The 22,052-nt window shown below is 46.9% G+C and overlaps 1 protein-coding gene across 2 annotated transcripts in view; it reads left to right on the forward strand.

The window, feature by feature from the left end:
- Positions 1-21,312, forward strand: part of LOC126543442 (anoctamin-4-like) — an 87,915-nt gene extending 66,603 nt beyond the window's left edge. For both annotated transcript variants that reach the window (XM_072284865.1, XM_072284866.1), the window contains 10 exons: positions 1,419-1,473; positions 2,159-2,253; positions 4,156-4,304; positions 5,689-5,841; positions 7,275-7,327; positions 8,131-8,315; positions 9,221-9,326; positions 14,212-14,386; positions 16,665-18,588; positions 20,523-21,312. In XM_072284865.1, coding sequence (XP_072140966.1) covers positions 1,419-1,473; positions 2,159-2,253; positions 4,156-4,304; positions 5,689-5,841; positions 7,275-7,327; positions 8,131-8,315; positions 9,221-9,326; positions 14,212-14,386; positions 16,665-16,765 — 1,072 coding nt within the window. In that variant the 3' untranslated portion in view covers positions 16,766-18,588; positions 20,523-21,312. The remainder of the gene's footprint in view (positions 1-1,418; positions 1,474-2,158; positions 2,254-4,155; positions 4,305-5,688; positions 5,842-7,274; positions 7,328-8,130; positions 8,316-9,220; positions 9,327-14,211; positions 14,387-16,664; positions 18,589-20,522) is intronic.
- Positions 21,313-22,052: the final 740 nt, after the last annotated feature.

Here is a 22,052-nt window from a genome sequence, read left to right on the forward strand (position 1 = left end):
TGTCCTTGGTAGTACCCATAGCTAAACGCACAAAACAGACAGGAGTCCTCAGCCAAAAAGTCCTCAGATATCGCAAAAGTCTCCAACGAAAGTCCCCAGACATCTCTCTCGCAACTCACGCATGCGCACGACGCTCAGACAAATACGAGAAACAACATCTCGTCCCTTACTTGGCGCTGGTCGAAGCGCATCTCGCGGGGCCGCGCGCCTTCTTAGGTTAGAAAGCTGCCGAGCAGTTTCTAAGCCGGAGCACCTGCATTGCGTTCGTACAATAGCATCAACGAAGTAAAAAAAAATCAGTAGCACTGTCGTTGTACGAACAGCTTTTTGTGCTTGTTTCAATGCATATCATTCTCGTCGAGTTCTACCACGGCTGGTCTCGAGCGCGCGTCTTGAGCCAGACAGAAGTTGCAGGTATACTCCGCAAACTTAGCGCGCAGGGCCACCACTAATTGTCACTCGTGACAATGGCTCATTCTTTTTTCTATGGCCCACTGCAGTCGAGCGATGACAAATTTCAAAAAGCTGAGGCTGCACCATCATCATCGTCGTCGTCGTCGTCATCATCATCACCCCACTACTTATATCATGACAAGTTGCTAGCCCTGGAAGGAGAATTTTCTTTACTAGTATGGAGAAAGAGAGAGAGAAGGAGAAAAGAAAAGGCAGGCAGGCTAGCCAAGTTGCACGTCGTTTGCTAACTTACACAGCACGGGGAAAGTGAAAGCGGGCAGAAAAACACAAGGACAGAGAGGACTTCTCGCGTTCAAAATATTGGGTACGGTTTTCTGTGCCGTCAAGTTGCGTTCCTTGTTGCTGCTTCGTCATTTTTTAAACAACGGTTCTGAAGCCTTCTTCCCGGATGAGAGGCCTGAAGCATTGCCCTTAATGTCCAAGATATCTTACACTTTCATTAAGTGGGGTAGCAGGGCCACTTTAATGTATCGATGTGTCATTGTAGCGCCACATGGCGGCATCGCCAAAGTTGTTAGTTCTTCGTTTACGCACACCACTTTCACGGCAAGCTGCTTACTGAGTTATAGCATTGTGGTTTATAAGTCCTTGAGCGCTTTTTTTTTTGTTGCTGTCGTTCTTGCACATTGTAGGAGCATGACCACTCCTACAAAGCCGAGCGGTCGCGGTTGGGTATGCATAAGGTTATTAGAATTTGAGGAGTTTGCGGGAAGCTTGCGGTGAGTTGTGGGAGTTTGACAAAGTTTGAGGCGTTTGCACTGAGCTCAGAAAGAAACTTACATCGCAATACACGACTGCAGAGTCAAACTAGAGGAATCGTTAATGTCTACTGTTTTTTTTTATTTGTTCTTGTTCGCTAGCTGTTAATTTTTGAGGAAAAGTATGTTGGGAAGCCAGCTGACGCACTGAGGACTCGGAATAACGCCTTTCTTTTCACCACTCAGGTTCTCCGGGCACCCAGGCAAGGAGGGAACACTTTTTGGATACAGCTTGGACAAGGTATGCACAGCTCTTGGGCAAGACGTTTCCTTTAAATGCATGAACACTTATGAACCAATTTGGTTGCAGTTGTAACTCACTCTCACGTGCTCGCTTCTACTGCGCTTAGAATTTTAAAACACATTGTCACGCGCAGGCGCACTAGATTAAGCACTCGTCCGGCAATTAGGCCGCTGAGTAAATCGGTGGATGAACGAGTGAGTAATCGCGTCAATGAGTGAATGAATAACAAAGTCGGGATTGAGTGCACCTGTAGGTGAGTGAGTGACTGGGTACGTCAGTGAGTAATATAGTGATTTGGAGAGCGAGTAGGGGATAGACTCAACAAGTTCCGTATTGCGTGAGGGATGTGCAGACAAAGGCAGCACAAAATCCTGAGTGCTGCGATCTCCCTGCCGGTGTGCCATGTCTGACCTGTATGGTCTTCATCACGAACACGTTTTGCGTACTCTGAATTCAAATAGCGTGTTCGTATAACGCGCGCTGAATGTTACAGTAATAGTCGCTTCCGTTTTCTTTCGTGTATTCTACTAATGCGTGAGTGATTCTATCGGTACTCACTTCAGTGTAATCCTCAACTATACACATAGCTTTGATAAGGTGACCAGGGGGGCAAGGTATTAAGACATACCCATCAAGAAGTAGCAATAGCTGAAAAATTGCTATTGTTGCTTTTGTTTTTCAGTGCGAAGGTGGCTGCCTGTACGAAGTGTGCGTTCAACTGGCAATAGTCATGGTGGGCAAACAAGTCATCAACAACATTCAGGAAATCGGACAGCCGTAAGCTTTGCAATTGCATCAATCTTTAGTGCGATGTTCCTTTTCTTTCTCGCCATTTTCTTTTCTTTTTGTTGTTCTGTCACACGCTCTTCAACTCGTTCTGGGTGTACATTTGTCTGCGGGTTTAACTTCCCGGCTCTACCAGTACCTCTTTCTTTATCAGGCCTATTTTCATGCATCAACGTCCCAAGTTTCCACTTCTGCTTAAAATTTTCTACTAACAGAAAAATTTGTCATTTCGGACTTGCCCCTCCACTTGCCGCTATTTCTGCGACGTTTCCTCGCGGATGGTAGCTCATAAACAAGAAACGCTTGATTTTAGCTGCGCCGATACAACAAATTGCATGTTCGTGGTGTAAGACCCTCTTCGCTATGGTGTCACCACAAGATGATATACACTATTACTAGTACGTCTGTAAAGTATCTTAGCCAACACTACACCTAACGTTGTCATCGGCTTTTGAGTTATCTGTCAAGCAAAGGTGAGCGCGTAACAGCCTACGTCACTTGAGAAGAAATACCTACGTTACGGCAATGTGAATTATGCTGGCTGAAAGTGACCTTCCGCGAAATTAGCATCGTTCTCATTTTACGTGTCTCATTTGAATGTAGAAGAGGTCTACCTAGTCAGCCCACACAATGTATCAGGCAATCGCGTTAATCATTAGCAATTTTCGTTTAGCTACCTAATAGAAAAGGGTGAAGAAATTTCACTGATGGCATAGAGGTGATCCATGAGCCAAAACTTATTCGGTCTGTTACTCGACATCAATGAAAAAAATTTGAAAATTAGCGGTATGTGAGAATGTGTTGACGAGAACAGGCAGCAGAATGTTAAACTAATTCTTTTACGGAGGGCTTTCCCCGGCTATAACCTAAACTTGTATGTCGCAGCAATTCCACGAGCACTTGCATTGCTCACATAGTTGAGTGTTGCGCCATGCGGCTAGGAAGACATCTCGTGCAGTCGTTCAAGAGGGTCAAAATGGTTGGTGACCGTCCCTGTTTGTGAGGCGTGAGACCAAATCTCCAGGGAGTTTTTCAGACAGATTAAGGTAGAAAACATAGGCCCATTTTCTTGGAGCGAGTCGTACGCTGCAGTGGTTCCTACGAACAATGTAAGGCGACTTGTAACAACGAAAACGTCGGCGTCGCCGGTCGGCAACTGATGTACAATTCGCACAAGGAAAATCTTTATGATTTCGGCCGTTCAATATCCTAGCGAAGCTCTGACTAGAATGCAGAGTGCACTTATACTGCAGAGTACACTTGTCACAGAACTGCAGAGTATAATTGTCGATTTCTGGATTTGTGACTGCCGTACTCTGAGTACTTCTGTAAGCAGGTGTATTATATGAATTGACCAGCCGACGTGTGAACCGGGATCCCAGATAAACACATCTAGCACATTGAGTACGCGATAAAAGTGGGACATAGCAGGGCTACAGGTATATGAAGTGACAGAAAGCAGCAGACAGGTATATGAAGTGACAGAAAGCAGACAGCGAGAGACGAAAGAAAGTGGAAATGCAGGGAGATCAACCAGAACGGATAATTCAATTTGCTACCCTACGCTAAGAAACGGGGGACAGGGATGTAGAAATATTGGAAGAAATAGGGAGGGTAACACACAGATTACATGCACATGACCACGGCCGCCGTCAGCATATGATTACAATACAGGATCACCGTTGTTGCTAGAGTAGTTTGTGCAGGATTGTCGGGCTCGATACGGCAACAATGCTTTCGTAGGCTTCAGCTGCTTCAAATAGCAGTGTTAACATGATATATGAGGTGGCAAAGTGAACGGGGCTATAGTGCTGATGTTCGTGACGGGAAGCCTTCGACTGAAGGCAAGGTTTCAAGCTACCTCCTTTTCTCTCTCTCTTTAAACTATCCCAGACTGGTCATGAATTGGTGGCGCTCCTGGCGGCGGGATCACAGGGCCCGTGACATTGGTGATCGCAAAAGCTGCGTGGCTCGCTGGGAGGCTGACTACGTGCTGGCGCAGTGGCACACTCTCTCTCTCTTCGACGAGTACCTGGAGATGGGTGAGCAGACACTCTGTTCTCTGTGGCCAACTGTCATATCCGTAACGAGGATGTAGTCGATTCGAGCGCAAATTAACTCACATTTGGAGTCTTCGATTTGCTTTAATGCCAAGAATCATCTGCCTCGTACAAGGTACTGTGTTGTAGGTAGGTATGTGTCTGTTGCGCCTCGCTTGCGGCCTGCTTATTAAAAAAAGAAAAGTTACGTGCTCGGTGTTAACGTTAGGTTTGAACCAGTGTTCTCCAGCGCAGTATCCGGCGGTCTGGTGATTAGGCCGCAGTCACATGCTTGCCTCTCTCGTGCCAACTAGTGCTTCGAAATGATTGGGGCACGCGTCGTGTCGCGTAGTTTTGAAAAAGCGCGAGCACGTATGCTCGTGACAGCTTGCATTTTACGCCACAGGCACAGGAGGAGAACGCACAAATAATTGTGAACCTTACCACTGGTTTTCACAACTGTGAAGTCGCATGGCAACAAGTCGCTTATAAAAGCGAGAGCGCACCAACTTCCGCGATCCGTTGCTATGAGGGAAAAAAAACGCTTTGAGACCCTATGTGACGCTGCACTCCCCCGGCTTCGGGATTGGCCTACTTTTCCTAACAGCTTTCTGGTAGCAGTTAGCGGTTTGAGATACTCCGTGACGGTGTTAACGCCTTCCAGACCGGGCCAGGTCGTACCGGAAGACGTTTTAACATTTCCTCGCTCCGGTATAATAAAGCAATCGTCATGTCAGCATCATCAACATCATTGTCGCATTGTCGTCGTTATGCCGGCACCATGCAGCTCTCACGTACGCTCACATCACAAACACAACTCGTCATCTCGCACGCAAACGCTGCGCCGTCTAGTAACATTCTGCATACTTAAAAACCATGCTGGATATCCAGTTATCTGCAAAATTAATCGCGTAAACATTGAATGAATTGAATAAATTAAGCCAATATGTAGTATATTTCTCGCGTCGAGCAGTCATCTTTTCATTTCATCAATGACTCAAGGTACCAAAGCTGTAACGAAATACTACGGGAGATTCAAGAAATTGGAAAGCCACAACTAATCTCTGTTCTCATATTCGGTGTTGTGCGCGGCAACGTAGGTTAAAATGGGGCCTGGCTCGTCTCCACTGTTAACCGCAACTGACCTGGTGCAATTTTGCTCTCGCTTCTGGCCTCATACATAGACGTAGGATCAAATAATTTCAAACCTTTTATAACATCGCTGCGGTTTTACAAGAGAACTCACTTAAACTGCTAATGTGTCTCATTACCGAAGATTTCTTCGGTTTTGAATTTCTCAAACACGTCAGTTGCTTTGCAGCTACTGGTGCGTCGACATTAAATTTTCTCTGCTAACGCTGCGACACTTATGTTCTCAACCTTGCAGCCATCCAGTTCGGTTTTGTCACCCTCTTCGTGGCCGCATTCCCACTGGCGCCACTTTTCGCTCTCCTCAACAATATCGTGGAAATCCGCCTGGACGCCTACAAGTACACCTCGCAGATGCGCAGGCCGCTTGCCGAAAGGGTGCCAAACATTGGTAAGCGACAGCATGGGCCTATATCAGTTATGATCGTAACGTATGTACTGTGCACATGCGTCGTAATGAAAACCAAAATGATGTTTTTTCTATTAGACGACGCGTATGCTGTCGGCGCTAGTTGCAGATAATTAGTGACTACGCCCTACCGTCAACAGCAGGCTGAAATGCCGCAACACTGCATTGCGATACACGTATGTCTGTCCCGAGCTGAAGGCCATGGGTTGATGTGATAAGTCTATTATTTGTTCGACTTCAAAAGCGTTTATTTTGACAATTTTTTGTTCCTGCTGACTACATTCATAAGGAGCTGATTGATGTGCAGGAGTGTTCGCTGCCACCGTCAGCTGAAGTGAAGACTCAGTATTCTCCTGACTTACTTTGGTGGGACTTGCATCCTGGAAAAAAAAATTTCAGTCGTCATGAATGCACAAGAATTACAGCAGCGCGCTTTAAACGGCGTTTTTCTGTGCACTTTTTATTTCAATAACGTTGCCTCCGCTGCTTTCTCTCTGTTCAGGACACCTTAAGTACGCAGGTGTTATTGGAAAATCACTTGCAGAAATTCCAGACGTCAACCAACTGCAGCTCAAGTTGCGATGAGCTCTAAGTAGGCGATGGCAGGCCGTTTATCGCGAATAGCTAATCGAAGAGTTAAAGAAGAAGAAAATGTGCGAGGAAATATGTTCGACTCGAGCAGTCAATCAGTTTCTCATACACCGCTACGGGTCGCTGTGGTCTGATTTATTTTGTTGAAACATCTCTTGCAAAAGTTGAACAAGGGAAACCTAAGTAAGTTGTAAAATTTGGAGCTGAAAATAATGATTTGCAGAGATTTCGGAGCCTGAAGTCATATTTAAAAATGGTTATAGAGTTTTCCCGTGCAGCTGGTATCAAAAGTTTAGAGACCATAGCACCTGCAAAGAAAAGGAAAACAAAATTACTGTATAGCCGTGTACCGTGAAGAACACGCATAAGTATGGGCTGTACCACTTCATTTCGGCTTTCCCTAGGCATCTAAAAAAATATTTTTTTACATCCGTGGTCTCCAGCATGCGTGCATGCCTACATACATACATACATACATACATACATACATACATACATACATACATACATACATACATACATACATACATACATACATACATACATACATACATACACACACACACACACACACACACACACACACACACACACACACACACACACACACACACACACATACACACATACATACATACATACATACATACATACATACATACATACATACATACATACATACATACATACATACATTGCATTACGCAGCATAGCGTGAAAATAATGGGACAGTACCTTCCCATCTAAATTTTTCTACAAACCCTCATTAACAGTTGTTGCCTGATTATCCTGGTTATCTTTTTCTCCCTGCCGTATGCGTACAGGTGCCTGGCAGGTGATACTCAAAGGCGTCTCCGTATTTGCTGTCATCTGCAACGTAAGTCCGTCGTCTAATGCTAAAGAGCTGACAAATGAAATCATTTATCTTGTCCACACAAAATACACCTTCAGCCTCTCGCAAAAGCTTATGGGGTGCGGGCTCCACGACAAATGGAGCTCTCGGCCCTGTTTAAGCAAAGCACTTCTTATTAAATGATCACTTACGGTTCGTAAGAGCTACTACAGACTGAAACTTTCAATTCGAAGCTATGTGCCAAGGCTTCGCGAGAACTCAAATTTTTCTCAAATGTCGTGTCTTGCGAACTTCTGTGGCAAACTGCACATCCCACACAAGGTGTGTGCATCAGGAGGGCCCCGAAAGTGCTTAAGGCGCCAATTTCTGTTGGTTCTAATCCAAACACACATTTAATGCAAATTGGATGGTTAAATTATTTCTTTGTTTTAAAATACAAGGAAGCAAACAAATACTTATTCAAGGTAACGGAATACATACATTTTGTGCCCATACAAAATAAGGGACGTCTGTAGTATCTGGGAAATAGTTAGATTAGGCAGCAAGCAACGCTACTCCTTCTCCTCACAGAAGTCTCACCACTTCTGAATACTAACTGTAGGGCCTAAGCCACGAAAAAAAAAAGAACAAAGGAATTGGCAATAAAAGAAACGAGGTCGACTTTTCACTATAATGGACTCATTGTCACGTCCATCACGATTGCCTTTTTTTTTTACTTTCTCACTAATAGTACTTCTCCGCGATTCCTGACACTTCTAGGAATTCGCTCGTGTTTTCCTCCCCTGCAGCTATTCGTGAAACCGAGAAGGTACAATGCACGTTCGCAGGCGTTCCTGATCGCCTATACCAGTGACTTCATTCCGCGCATGCTGTACCGCATGGTGCACACCAAGGACCACAGCCTGCACGGGTTCGTCAACTTCACACTGTCCTCGTTCGACACGAGCGACTTCGACGACGAGACTCGGCCGGACAATGCCACGCTGGACGGAATCACCGTCCACCACTGCAGGTCAGGTGGTCGTAGACCTCCATCGGCTGTGTGTGAACCGAATTCAACGATTATGACTTAGGTTGACCGGGTTAAATTAGCATGTATCGTTCAGTGCCCCATTAATCAGTCATCGTTTATGCTGCAGAGATCAGTTGTCCGTCGCGCTTTGTGTACGCATATGAGTGACTGCTTTGTGCGTCAAAACCACGTTGCGTCTTGCGATTGCTGCGAGACACGTCAGCGCCTGATATTGGAGTGTCCCGGTTTCATTGCGCAGAGCTCGTTGCTAGTGAGGGGCTATCATCTCCTTGGCCTGCGGTGTACTACACTCGGCCAATGTTTGTACCCCAGTGGTTGTGCGCCTCGACGAGATCAGGCACCATCGCGCTCTACATCCTTTTTTACGAAGCAACCAACTTAGGTTCACGCTTGTAGCTTATTTCTGCTTTCACTTCACAAGACCTCAGACTCTATATATTCTGTTTTAACATCCTCAAATAGCGTGACCTGCAGTGACCGAACCAACTGTGTGTGACCTGTACTCTTCTGTGTTCTTCGTTACTCTTCGAGATTTGTCATCTTGCTCTTTCTTTCCTCTTTCCTCCCCTTCTTCCTATCTCCCGTTTCCATGTTTCTGTCTCCTCCTTTCTGAAGAGCAGGCAGGTGTTTTGCCCCTCCTAGTGGAAGTTCCAAGCCTGCTCCTCATTCTCCTTTCCTGTCAATTGTGTATATGTTTTCAAAACAAACAGCAATAATAATTCTTCACGACAAGGAGCTTTCATTGAGTCGCCGGAGTTCACATCATTAGTGCGCTAAATCAGCATCAAAGCTGCGCCACGACGCCGCTGAAATGAGCAGAACACTCAAGGACTTCTTCATGCTTCTTTCTACTCGATGCTATGACCCATCCTAACACTACGCAGGTACCTCGACTACCGTGAGCCACCCGGCTCAGGAAACGCGTACCAGCTCACCCTGACGTACTGGCACATATTTGCCGCAAGGCTCTTCTTCGTTGTTGTTTTTGAGGTACGTTGCTCTTGACTTAGGCCGGTGTTAGTGCTCCTGCAATAGTGCAGCGAGAGAAATACGCGAAGTCTCTCTCTCTCTCTTTTTTTTTTACCTGTCGCTGTTGCCCGCGATTATACATCGGCTACGCACACCAAAAGGGCACGCATCCTGCCTCTTACCGAACAAGCGTCACAATGTGTTGTAAAAACGTGCTATTCATAACCGTTTCTCAAGAGCGCAAACGACAGTTCCCTAGATAAAGAAATACAGACGTGAAAGAAAGCGCCTGTGTCGCTTATTTCTGTCGAAGCAGAGTATTGAAGCACGTGTCCGAAAATAGTTGCATGTTAAGGAGTGATAGCACAAAGCGCGCACCGTAAACCAATTCAACTGCACTAATTATCAGCGACTCGCAGACGCCTGTGAGAAACTTTGCACGGGGGCGCATATAAGAGAGAGAGAGAGAGAAAGGCAAAGGAAAGACAGGGAGGTTAACCAGAGATTATCTCCGGTTGGCTACCCTGTACTGGGGGAGGGGCAAGGGGATGCGATAGGCGAGAGAGAGAAGGATTAAAAAAAGTAAAAAAACTACACACGCAAGTACACGCACGTACGCACGAACTGTTTCTGTGGGCACTGTCACGTAGCCCTCAAAGACGTTCCTAGTCTTACATAGTGTCACCGTACAATCCTACGTCACACAGTGTGCAGTCACAATCTGTCAAAAAGTCCCGTGTCTTTCAAGTACCGCAGCAGCGCCTTCATAGCGGATCGCGCTGATGTTCTCGTAGGCCAGTTTACAAGGATCTTGTTTTCTGTCATTGGGCGCTTGTCCAGTTTGTCTAGGGTGGCTGAGAGGACTGCTCTTTGCGGGTTGAAACGAGAGCATTGACAAAGAAGGTGCTCGATTGTTTCATTGCACCCGCAGAAGTCACATAGTGGGCTGTTGGCCATTCCGATAAGAAAAAAGTACGCATTTGAAAATGCTACTCCAAGCCATCGACGGACTAGAAGGGTGCAGTCACGTCGTGGAAGCTCGGGCGGAATACGGAGGTGTAAATCAGGGTCCAGGGTATGAAGGCGTGCACTTGTGAACTCAGATGAAGTCCACTGAGCTAATGTCATGTCACGCGCAAGTGCGGGAAAGTTTTTTCGCGGCGTCGGCTCTCGAAAGAGGAATGGCAACGCAGTTGACGCTGTCATGGGCAGATCGGGCAGCTGCGTCTGCTCGATCATTGCCATGTATACCACAGTGACTAGGCAACCACTGATATATTATATCATGTCCTTCGTCAACTATGCGATGGCGGACTTCTCTGATCTCTGCGACGAGCTGCTCATGTGATCCATGGCGCAGTGCTGAGAGTACACTCTGTAGGGCCGCCTTGGAATCGCAGAAGACTGACCATGCGTGGGGTGGTTCGTCTTGAATGAAATGAAGAGCCGTACGCAGGACTACCAGTTCAGCAGCTGCCGTTGATGATACATGTGACGTTTTTAGCTGTATTTTGATTGATCTTGTTGGTATCACCACAGCGGCAGCTGAACTTGCAGATTTGACTGAGCCATCAATGTAAACGTGTACGCGGCCACTGTGCACCTCATGTAAAAGTTCTAATGAGGCTTGCTTCAGGACAAACGACGGCATGTTGGCTTTCTTCATGATTCCTGGGATGGTGAGACGTATTTCAGGTCTGTGCAGGCACCATAAAAGTGAAGATGGTCTTGCTGCAAGCACGTAGTTCGATGGCAATGAGGTACGATTGGCGACATTTATACGACTGAAAGTTGCGTGTTGCCTTTCTGCGGGTAGAGCGCCAAGATGGTGAGAAGGTAGTCGGGCAACGTGCCGATTATGCGCTCTGAGAGCGTCGGTTGCCAAGTATGTTGATATTGGGGGATCTTGAGCTATGACAATCATTGTCGTTGTAGACGCACACCTCGGAAGACCGAGACGCGTCCTTAGGGCTTGAGCTTGTAGTCCCTGGAGTACACGCAGGTTTGTTTTGCAGGTGTTACCAAGCACAGGAAGGCTGTATCTTGCGAAACCGAGGCGTTATAAAGGTGCAGTATTGACCGCACCGATGTGCCCCATGACTTTCCGCCGAGAAATTTGAGGAGATGTATTATTGTCATTAACCTCTTCATTAGGTAGGAAACGTGCGGACTCCATAATAGGTCGCGGTCGTTAGTTACCGCTAAGAAGCGGTGTTCCCGTTCATTTGCAGCTGCTTGCCCATTGACACTTACAGAGTATCACTTCATTGCCTTCCGAGCGAATGTAACAAGGCAGCATTTCTCTGAAGACAGCTCTAAGTTCTGTTTTCGCAAATACAGTGATGTTAACGTAGCTGCCTTTTGGAGCCGTGCTCGTACCTGGAGTGGTGTTAGAGCAGACGCCCAAATGCAAATGTCGTCGGCATATATTGATACTCGAACTGTGTTGGGCAAGCATCTGACTAGGCCAACGAGCACTAGGTTGAATAGCGTCGGGCTCAACATTCCGCCTTGTGGTACTCCACGGAACGTTTGGTGTTGAGCTGTGGCGCCATCCTCGGTCATCACGAAGAAATGCCTGTCGGTCAAATAACTGCACAGCCACTGAAAAATGCGGTCACCGATTCCGGCTTCAGCCAGAGCATCTATAATGGGCGCATATAAGAATATAGCAACAAGAATATTGGCTGATCGCAAAGACCAGCGTAACATACGTATAATCTGGGCAGCCGCTCACTCCTCTTCACCCAGCAATGAGGCTGCACACGAGACGGCTCGATGACTCACAGGCCGAGCCTCTGGATCGACCTCGTCGAGGTGGGAGGAAGATTGGAGATTTGAAATAACGACCAGTTACGGAGAGATAACGCTGCATTATAGATTAAGCAGGAGAATTTATCCTGCAGCGCGCGGGTCATTAAACAAGAGACAAGCGGTTGCATGGCGCCTACTTCGGACGCAAACGTTCCCAAGTGCGGTAACAATGAATCACTACGCACCGGAAATTTACTCAGACAAATGTAAATTCTGTAATAACTGAGCGGACCTCAGCCGCATGCTCTGGGCCTGCCCGGCGACCCCCACAGGGGTCGAATACCCGGACGGGCCGGGGTGGGGGGGGGCCGCGCTCCTCAGCTCCGACCCGCAAAAACAGGCACGCCTAATCTGGTAGGCCGAAGAGGCTGCAAGAGCCCACGCGATCATGGCCATCGTCTAGGTTGGGTCCCCCCCCTCCCCTGCAAGGGAAGCGCGCGGGGACCCTTCTGCGATATTGAATAAAGTTTGTTCATCCTCCTCTTCCCTTAAAAGTGATTTCTGTCAATTACTCATACCCTTACACTCTTACGGATGTAAGGGTGTGAGATATAGATAAATTCTCACCATTTAGGATCCCTGAGGATGTTAATCAGCTTACAATCTAGAGCAAACGTTTGTGCAGAGCACCGAAATAGGCTACCTCGGCATGCCACGACTCCTTTCGTGTATGTTTGTTTGGCCAAAACAACATATTGAGGTTCGTACGCACAGTTTGTGCGAGAAAGGTTCCAAACAAATAATTAGGGGTCGCGAGGCCAAAATGAGGCACTCGTTGAAGAATCAAATAATCATCACTACTAGGCGAATTTAGCGGCTGGCGGATGATACCAGGCCTCGTGGTAGACGATGAAGAGCCCGACCCTCAGCAGCCGACTGACATATTGTTGACTACCCAACCCTGGCGTGATTCACCTTTATAGGATCTAAAGCGGCAGAGCGTTATATAATCCAAGCCGTTACAGCCTATCACAGTGGCGCAAGATTTTGCCTTCTTCAGAATGTAACGTTCTCAGACAGTTGTACTGTCAGTGTGCCAATCATGCTCGATTCTTGGGTGAGGTTCTTCGAGAATCCTTGCAACGTTACGACAAACTTTTCTGGCGAACGAAGGCACGCTTTCTTTCTTTGGGAGCGTCTTAGCCTATTGTTCCCGCTGTGTGCAGTGCCTTTTGGTCATCCAAAGGGACAGAACGAACTGCGCTGTGCGCTTCTGAAAGCCCAGCGCTGCAACATTTAGAGCCACTGAGTTTCATACAACCTTTCTAAAATTAAAAGTGGCGTTTCAGTCGCTCAAGCACCATGGCGATGAAGGCGCCGTATTGGCGTCTGTTCACTCCCGCGCTCTAACGCAAATTTAAATATCCTCTTTCTACTACTGAGCTTGCTTACGTTTGTCGTTTATTGCTGTGTGATGTTTTATGCAAACTTCGATAAGTTGCACCTAAGCTATCGACTTCCGACTTTGTGTATCGTCGTAGGCAACATAAAGCACATGTGTGACGGTCCGCTAGTAAACATGTTAGCATTGCTGTGTGAGTGATGAAGAGTGGGTCATCGAGGTTTGCAAGGAACAAACACGTTCCTTGCAAATTGCCGACGTTTTACATTTAGTGCGGCATGCATAGTGGCAGATAGAACGTTTTAGTAATGCATACTGGGGATCCTGTTGCGCAAAAGGTCACGTATAGGCAGACATCGTTTACTCAACCATGAGTAGCACAGAACCGGTCCTATATTCTTGCTGGTTGAAGCGCAACTTAAGAAGCCTGCTCTAAATTATTTGTTGTGTTTATGTCAATCTATGCTACGTCGCGTTTGTGTTCGCGATGTCCGGTTACGCGTGATATACCTTTACGCTTTTCGAGTGAAAAAAAAAAAAACTCGCCAGCACCTCCTCTTGGTACCAGCACCTCCTGATTTACTCATTTTTAAAGAAAACAGTGAGCAACAGGAACACCAGCAACGACGTTCCTCTCATGCTTAAGCTTTTTAGGCTCTCCGGTGGTCGTATTTCTTCCACTTTCTGAAATGACCAACTCCTGATCTCTCTATGTTCTTTTCGTTTTTCTTGCTTTCTGCGTACGTCCAGCATGTGGTCTTCTGCATAACGGGTCTGGTGGCCGCCTTGATACCGGACGTTCCCCGGTCGGTTCAGCAGCGGATCAAGCGGGAGCAGATCGTGGCGCAAGACACCATCGCTGGACTGGACAGCGGCCAACAGTCCCAGCCCCGCAAAGGATCCAGGAGTGGCTCTTCGGCCCACAGTAACTGACCACGAGAGCACTGGTATAGTCGGTGCGACCGTTCCACCGAACAAGCACACACACAGACATCAAACCAAGATAGAGAGAAAAAGAAAGACATGATATGAAAAAGCAGGTGTACAGAAGGCGGACATAGAAGGAGCGAAAAGCACGGCAGTAAGATATGTTGTCCTTTTTGCTCACGTTGTGTACGTATTTCCTGCGCCTGCTTTCTCATATTGTGTATCACTTGCGATTGTTCAGCTTTCCGTAGCTCTAATAGAATAAGAACACCGTTTGTTTATCTGGAACCTACCATAAGCTCTAGACGATTGTAACGCCCGATAGATGGATGGATGGATGGATGAAAAACTTTATTAGGGTCCTTTAGGGCGCGCACTAGCGCACAGCGGGCCGCTCCCACGTCGGGACAGAGAGGCCGAGTCTCTCCGCCGCGTCGCGGGCCCGTTGGACAGCCCATAACTGTTCTTCGAGGTTGGGGCTGTGTAGGACCGCATCCCAACGTGAAGAAGTGTTGTTTTCATCGCTGTGTAACGCGGGACATCGCCAGAGCATGTGAGGTAAATTCGCTAAATCATTGCATAGTGCGCCGATAGAGGATGCCAGCAATTTTGATGGCTGGTCAGAATATTTAGTGCAGTAGATTGTTAATGGCTCTTTGCGAGCTTTCTGGCCCGAAACCTTCAGGAGGTTCAGTGGGCTATACCCACTGCAATATGTTGGGCATAACGTTAAGATCCGGGAAGATAGCGGTGCGGATCAGGGAGCCAACGAAGATAGCCCATATTTTAGTTGACATTTAGAGAAAAAAATGGGTCTGGGCAGGCCATGTAACGCGCAGGGCAGATAACTGGTGGACCACTAGAGTAACAGAATGGATGCCAAGGGAAGCGAAGTACAGTCAAGGATGCCAGAAAATCAGGTGGGCTGATGAAATTATTAAATTTTCTAGCGCAAGACACGGGTGATTGGATATCGCTTGGAGAACTAGGCCTTCGTCTTGCAGTCAACATAAAAAAACACACATCACCCTCAATTAGCACGGACGCTCGCTGTCAAAACGCTGAAACACTAGTGTAACGGAAGATAAATCACAAGCTAACGTTGCCAGCTTGCAATACAGGCGTAAAGCCTGTCGGTATCGTCCATTCCACAAATTTTATTACTCCCAGCTTGGCCGCTCTATCATCACACCAGCTCATGGCAGTTCCTGTCACGCAATTAAGCCACTCCGAATCTGTTTATTTATTTATTTATTTATTTATTTATTTATTTATTTATTTATTTATTTATTTATTTATTTATATTACGTTACTTGTTATACAGTATTAATATGCAACGAATTCAGGTTATCACGGAATGTTTTACTATTAAAGATGGATGCAATGTGATCGGGAGACTTTTCCAATGTGCAATACCTCTTGGTAGTGGTGATGCGTTAAATGCCTGCGTTTGACCATGAATGCGCATGAAACCAAGTCTGTTGTGAATGCGACGAGATGTGCGCACAGGAGCATGAAGCGCCCCCCCCCCCCCCCCCCATACAGTGAAATTTATTACTATAAGTGTACCTGTGAAACAGACATAAAAGAGCAATGACGCGGCGATAAGTGTACTTGCTCGCCTTCTTCACTTGGCACTAGTGTACCAGAACATAAATCATATAAGTCACTCAACCATAAGTCATCCTCAGAGCGCTCACACTTTTGCGCATTTGCGATTATTTTTCGCACAACCGGCAAAGGAATCCAAGGACCTGCCTCCTCATGTCCCGCTGCCCTCCCATTCTGCCACACTGAACAATTGTACTAAAAGCAATAATTTGCGAAATTTGACCCATATCTCATGTAATGCCCATTCACTAGGAGCCATTTAGGTAATAAACAAATAAATAAATAAATATCTTGGAAGTGCTTGAGCATGACTACGGCCTCAGTAGAGCTTGAAGAAATTTCAACAATCGCGTGCGAAGGTCGCAGTGCATGGCTAGTCATGACGTCACGGCAGTGCAGTGCACGACGCGGTGACGTTCGAACTATTGACAGAAACGAAAATAATGGAAAGTTGACTGAACCGTTCATAATACGGTGCCTGCACAAGCAACCGACTACGAGTATATTGGAGGGCTTTCTTTTTTAAAGTAATACGTAGATTTGGTTGTACGGGAAACAACGGACGCCTTAAGCAATTATGTAACACTTTTATAGAAAGTGCACGACGGGTTGGTATTCCTAGCCGCTTACGTGCAATTCTATAACCATGCCCTTATTCCTTGCAGCTCTTCAAAAGAGTGTGGCCGTGTTGTGGACTGACGCGGAGTCAAGCCCGTGCTCCAGTAAGCAACCATCGTCATGGTCGACAACTGCCGGCGTCACTTGAAAGCCATGGTCACTTGCCGCAGAAGGGACTGTGCTTCAGCGGATGGCGCAGGGCTTCATATCTACAAATTTTATGGGCTTCGAACAGTTGGTTTTTATTGACGCGCCAGGCCGTGGTTGTGATTTCACTTCGCACTCTTCGTGCATTTCAAGAGGCGGCTTCTCAGAGGCTTGCATGCCAAGTCCTGTGTTCAACACAAGTCCAGTGACATTTCCCGCCCCCACCCATACACCTCAACGTCTTCGCCTTGCATCTGGACTCGAATCGAACGTTCAGCGTCACCTCCACTAGTACAGGATGACGATTTTGCTTCAGACATGGCAGCCGTTGCGGACCGCGCACGACCGATCAAGTCTTCAGGATGACGACGCAGGGATCGTTGCTTGCACAAACTCTTTCCCTAGCCCGTGAACGGCGCGTACCATCCAACTCCTGGTACATACTGCACCGTGAAAGCGCACCGTACAGCTTGTGTCGCGGACACTGATTCATTCTGGTGTCGAATGCACGGGTTTGTTGAACAAGCACCGCGACAATTGCATAGTTGGCCAAGCGGCCAGCCGCGGTTGGTACAACACTTCTATAGATATGAAAATCGAAATTGTGTGCAGGAACCCCATGACTAGCCGACTTCAGTGATAATGATGTGGACGCCCTGAGAAGAGAACGAACCGTTCTTCATTTAAACAACGTCATGCCTTTGAACCATGGACCTGTGTGAGTGCCTCCTTTCGGTTGCATTCAAGGAAATGGGTGCCCACGCCAAGGAAGTGCAGCTGTACGATAGTGCATGGTTTGCGTTCCTATGACATCTCGCAGAAAAGAAGAGGCCTGTTTGGCTCGCCCATTAACTTGCCAGTTCCAGTTTCGAGGCTGGACAGCACGCTGTTGAACTCGGGAGGCCGTATCGTGCGTGATCCGGCATACCGGCCCGGTGGCGTAGGCCTAGTGCTCCAAGGCAGAATGCGCTCTCCTAATGCAGACTGGACGTTTTGACGATGACTGTCATATCAGACTTTTATTCACTTACTTGCAGTTTTCGTTCGCGAGTGGTTGTGCGGTGGTATCGCCAAACACACAGGCACACACATACTCACTGAAGCGAAAAACATCCCAAGCCTCACGTGAAGACGCAAAATAGTGTGGGGAAAGAAAGTCTAGGGACTACCTAGTTTTTATTCCTGTAGATGTGTTCGAACACTGGTCTGCACTTGTTTATAGCGTTTACACACGCCGATGTAACGTTACTATGTGCAGCACCATCAGAGACGTTGTGCGAAGCGCGGGCTCTAAACAGTATGCGATGAACAAAGTCTCATTCGGCTTATGTGTAAAGATGAAGTAGCATGGTATGTGCCGTTCCGCTCCTGCAAATAACTCCTTTTCTTTTTCTATAAAAATTGACGGGAACAACAATGGCTCCATCATCGAGCCTTCCGCTGTAGTTTTCACTGTAGCGTCCCTAAAGAGCGAACGACGCTTGCACGTGGTTTTCTTTTTTTTTTTTTTTTTTGATGTCTCTATCCTTACTTCTGAGATAGCGCGTTGGCATGTATTAGGAGAAACAATGATACAGAAACATCAACATTTCTTACGGCTGTCGTCAGTGCAATTCAATTTTCAAATATTCTTATGCACTGAATGATCAATAGTGCCGACCAAGCGAATCTTCAACCTGGTGCCGGCGTTTCGAAAAGGGCATTTTAAAGCCCTCACAAAGACAAGGTCCCCTTGTGAAAACGTCGTTTCCAGGCTGAGGCTTCTCTTGTTTGCGCCACGCTGTTGATCAACTCGTCTTAATCCTCTCATATTGCCTCTCTAAGGTACTTTGAGAGAGAGAGAGAGAGAGGGCTCTTTATTGAAAAAACAGAGAATTTTGCCGGCGCGTATATAACTGCTGACATGCTACTCTGTATAGGGATGGGGAATGGGATTAAAAGATTCCAGAAAAGAGTTGGAGAAAAAAAGGATAAAAGTAAATATGAAATGTCCGAGTGGACCTCATACTAATATTTACAGGTGACATGGCGGGTAAATTTAAGCTTTTGTATAGGAAGGATGCAATTTTTAAAGCTTTCCTATTTGACCAAGTTCTGTCAGGTAATTGAACAATGAATCCAAAACCCGTCGCTGTTTTGAAGGGCCGGGCATTGGACCTAAGATGCTCGGTAACGTTAACGGTTCGTGGCAAATCATGTCCATTTGGTGCTCAAAAAATTGTCTCTCGTCGCGGTACGCGGGGCATTCTAGTAATATGTGCTCAATTGTCTCTAAGTTGCGACAGTTATCACAGTATGGGTTAGTGGTGAGTCCTATGCGGTACAGATAAATGTTCGTGTATGCCACGTTCAGTCGAAGACGATGGTACAATGTCTCTAAGTGTCGAGGAAGTGGTCGTGGAATTTTCGGTCTCATTTCTGGGTAGATTCAAGATGCGGTCTTTTTCTTGATAGGCATATTTTTTTGCCATGTTTGAAGCATCGGCTTTTGTAAAATATGTTCATCTGAACTTGCGGTATTGGAGTCCATTTCTGGCGGCTTCGTCCGCTCTTTCATTTCCTGAAATGCCGGCATGGCCAGGTATCCACTGGAACTTTATGCAATGCCCAGCAATCTTAGCCCTGTGGTGAAGATAAGCAATGTCAAATGCTGCTGGTTGATTATTGCAACGCTTGTGCCTGTTCCAGATACTTTGTAGGGCTGCTTTTGAGTCTGTGAAAATCACCCATGTCTTTGGCGGCTGCTGTCGAAGTACATACACAAGGGCCTCCTTAATGCCATATAGCTCCGCTGAAGTAGATGATGTCGCTCGCTCAAGACGAAACGAGAACCGTTGCCCTGTAGAGGTTACAAAAAGTCCGCATGATGAACGATGTGGAGTTGTAGAGCCATCTGTGAAAATGTGCGTTGCGGCTGCGTATTCTTTGTGCATATATTCTAAAGCTATCTGATAAGTCGCTGCCTGAGGCATTTTTTTTTTCGCAGTGATTCCAGGTATATATGGCACGATTTCCAGTGGGGACAGTGTCCATGGTGAAATGTTTCGCGGCATAATTTGTGACGCCTGAGCAGGAATCGAAATAGATATGCTTCCGACGGCCTGCCCAAAGCTAGATGTAGCACGGGTACTGGAAATATCCTTTAAAAAGTGAGTCTTCGTATGAATGACGTGGCGGAGGTGTATCCGAAGTGTCTCCTGCGAACATAGCACTTCCAGAGGCAGGCATCCAGCTTCTGCTACAGTCCCTGACCGGGACGACCCCTTCGGAAGGCCAAGACATACGCGAAGGCAGTTGTTTCGTGCTGCCTCGAGTTTTCTCTTGCTTGTGGGAGATATTTTGTGCAGGATCGGGAGGTAATATCGTAGTGTTCCATCGACGTAGGCCTTATGGAGGAGCACCATTGATCTACAGTTGCTGCCCCACTGTGATCCGGCTAAAAATCGGAATACGTGCGACGCCGAGGAAATCTTCTCACTCAGTTTTTTCACTTGGGGCGACCATGTGAGGTTCCTATCGATCGTCACTCCAAGAAACCTTTGCGTCTTGACGTATGGAAGGGCACGACCACCCAACACTAGTGGGTATTTTTCCATACACCTCCGCGTGAAAGCCATGGCAACGCTTTTGTCGGGGGACAATTTCAGACCCCTTGGATTTAGGTAGGCCGATATATTTGCTAGCGCTCTCTGGAGGCGTTGTTGGGTGGTACTGCGGGAACGCGCCGCACTCCAAATGCAGATGTCGTCCGCATACAGGTACTTTGTAATTGTGTGGTGGCAATTATTACAAATTGTATATGGCACCTTAAGTGGGATTTCTTGTAAGTATGATGCTGATATGACCACTATAATAAGTCAGTTCATGTAAATGAGAGGACGAGAGGCAGGAAATAATGTACCTTCCCCAGCATAACTGAAGCCCTAGTCCTGATCTCTTTGGTGGGCTTTGACCTCCTAGCCTAGGATATTCATTGTGCCGTACCAAAAGCAACCACCACGCTTTGCCTAACATTCGGGGAAACAGCGACTAAGACATTTTAGATGCTGAGGCACCTATGTATGGCCTCTGAGAACACGTGGCGCAACAGTTGGTGTGGTCACCCCGTCTCGGAGGTCATGGCTCATGAAGCTTCATTACTGGTCTCGTCAAAGGGCATCGCTGCATTTCTTTTTATATAATGTGCCTAAACTTTGAGGTTGTATCACTTCATACGCGTTCTTTGAAAAATAATGGTTATATTTATTGCGGGAAGTTAATTCAATTATGTATTGTACTTGTACTTGTGGGTACTTGTGTTACACTGTTGTAACACAAGTACCCCCGCTGTAGACAGGACGGGTGAATACAGTGGATGACTGCAGTGTGGGCTCACTGGTTTGTGCCCTATATAGTTGGTTCAAGAACTACACCACTACGTGTCAACAAACTGCGAAGTACAATCTCGGCCTGCTCCGCACATTTTGAGTGCTCTAGACTTGTTCTTGCTTTCTCCATTGCTCCAGGGAGAGCTCCGCACGAAAATAAAAATCATCCCACACGCATAAATTGACTGTACTGAATTTTATGTGAAGTGACTATGACTCGTTTAAGCCACATCAGCATTCTTTTTTATTTTTTTGCTGAGGAAGGTTTACATGTGAAAATAACGACGGGCGCCTAAAAGAATGTGCTGCCATGAAATTTTTTATCTCGCTTCTTTTCTTTTTTTTCTTCTATGTGTCGCTGTTTGCGGCCAGCGAACAGTGCCCAGCGATTGAAACCCGATACTAGGAGAGCGTCGCTGTCGGGCACTTCTTGCGCCAGCAAGAAGTGCCGGCAGCCGCGTCAATCGTCAAACCAATCCAACCAATCGTCAAAACGATTGCGGCGCTCGCATCTCCAGTGGTGCCCTTGCGCCCAATGTACAGAGCTTTGGATTAGTGGTTCTGCGCATACCATCCGAGCTACAACTATGGGAAGACCACGAGTAGTGCGTACTCCTGAGGAAGAAGCTGCCTACCGCGAACATCGACGAGAGTTGGCTCGCGAACGGGATCGTCGTCGTAGGGCCGACCCCGAGCTGCGCGCCAGAGATGCCAGATTTTAAATGGCAGCGCTCGTAAAACACGCTCACCACGCAAAGCATGCAGAAGGGAATGGTGAAACAAAAGATTTTCAATGTAGACTGCTTGCGAAGTTTCACTTGCATGATGTAACACTCTTTGTAACTAACGCAGCTTCGCTGCTCGACCGTCTTCACGGACTAGAAGGGGCGGTGATTTCTTTTAATCCTTTTTACCATTCGT

The sequence above is a fragment of the Dermacentor andersoni genome, chromosome 10 (assembly GCF_023375885.2).
Source record: "Dermacentor andersoni chromosome 10, qqDerAnde1_hic_scaffold, whole genome shotgun sequence".
NCBI lineage: Eukaryota > Metazoa > Arthropoda > Arachnida > Ixodida > Ixodidae > Dermacentor > Dermacentor andersoni.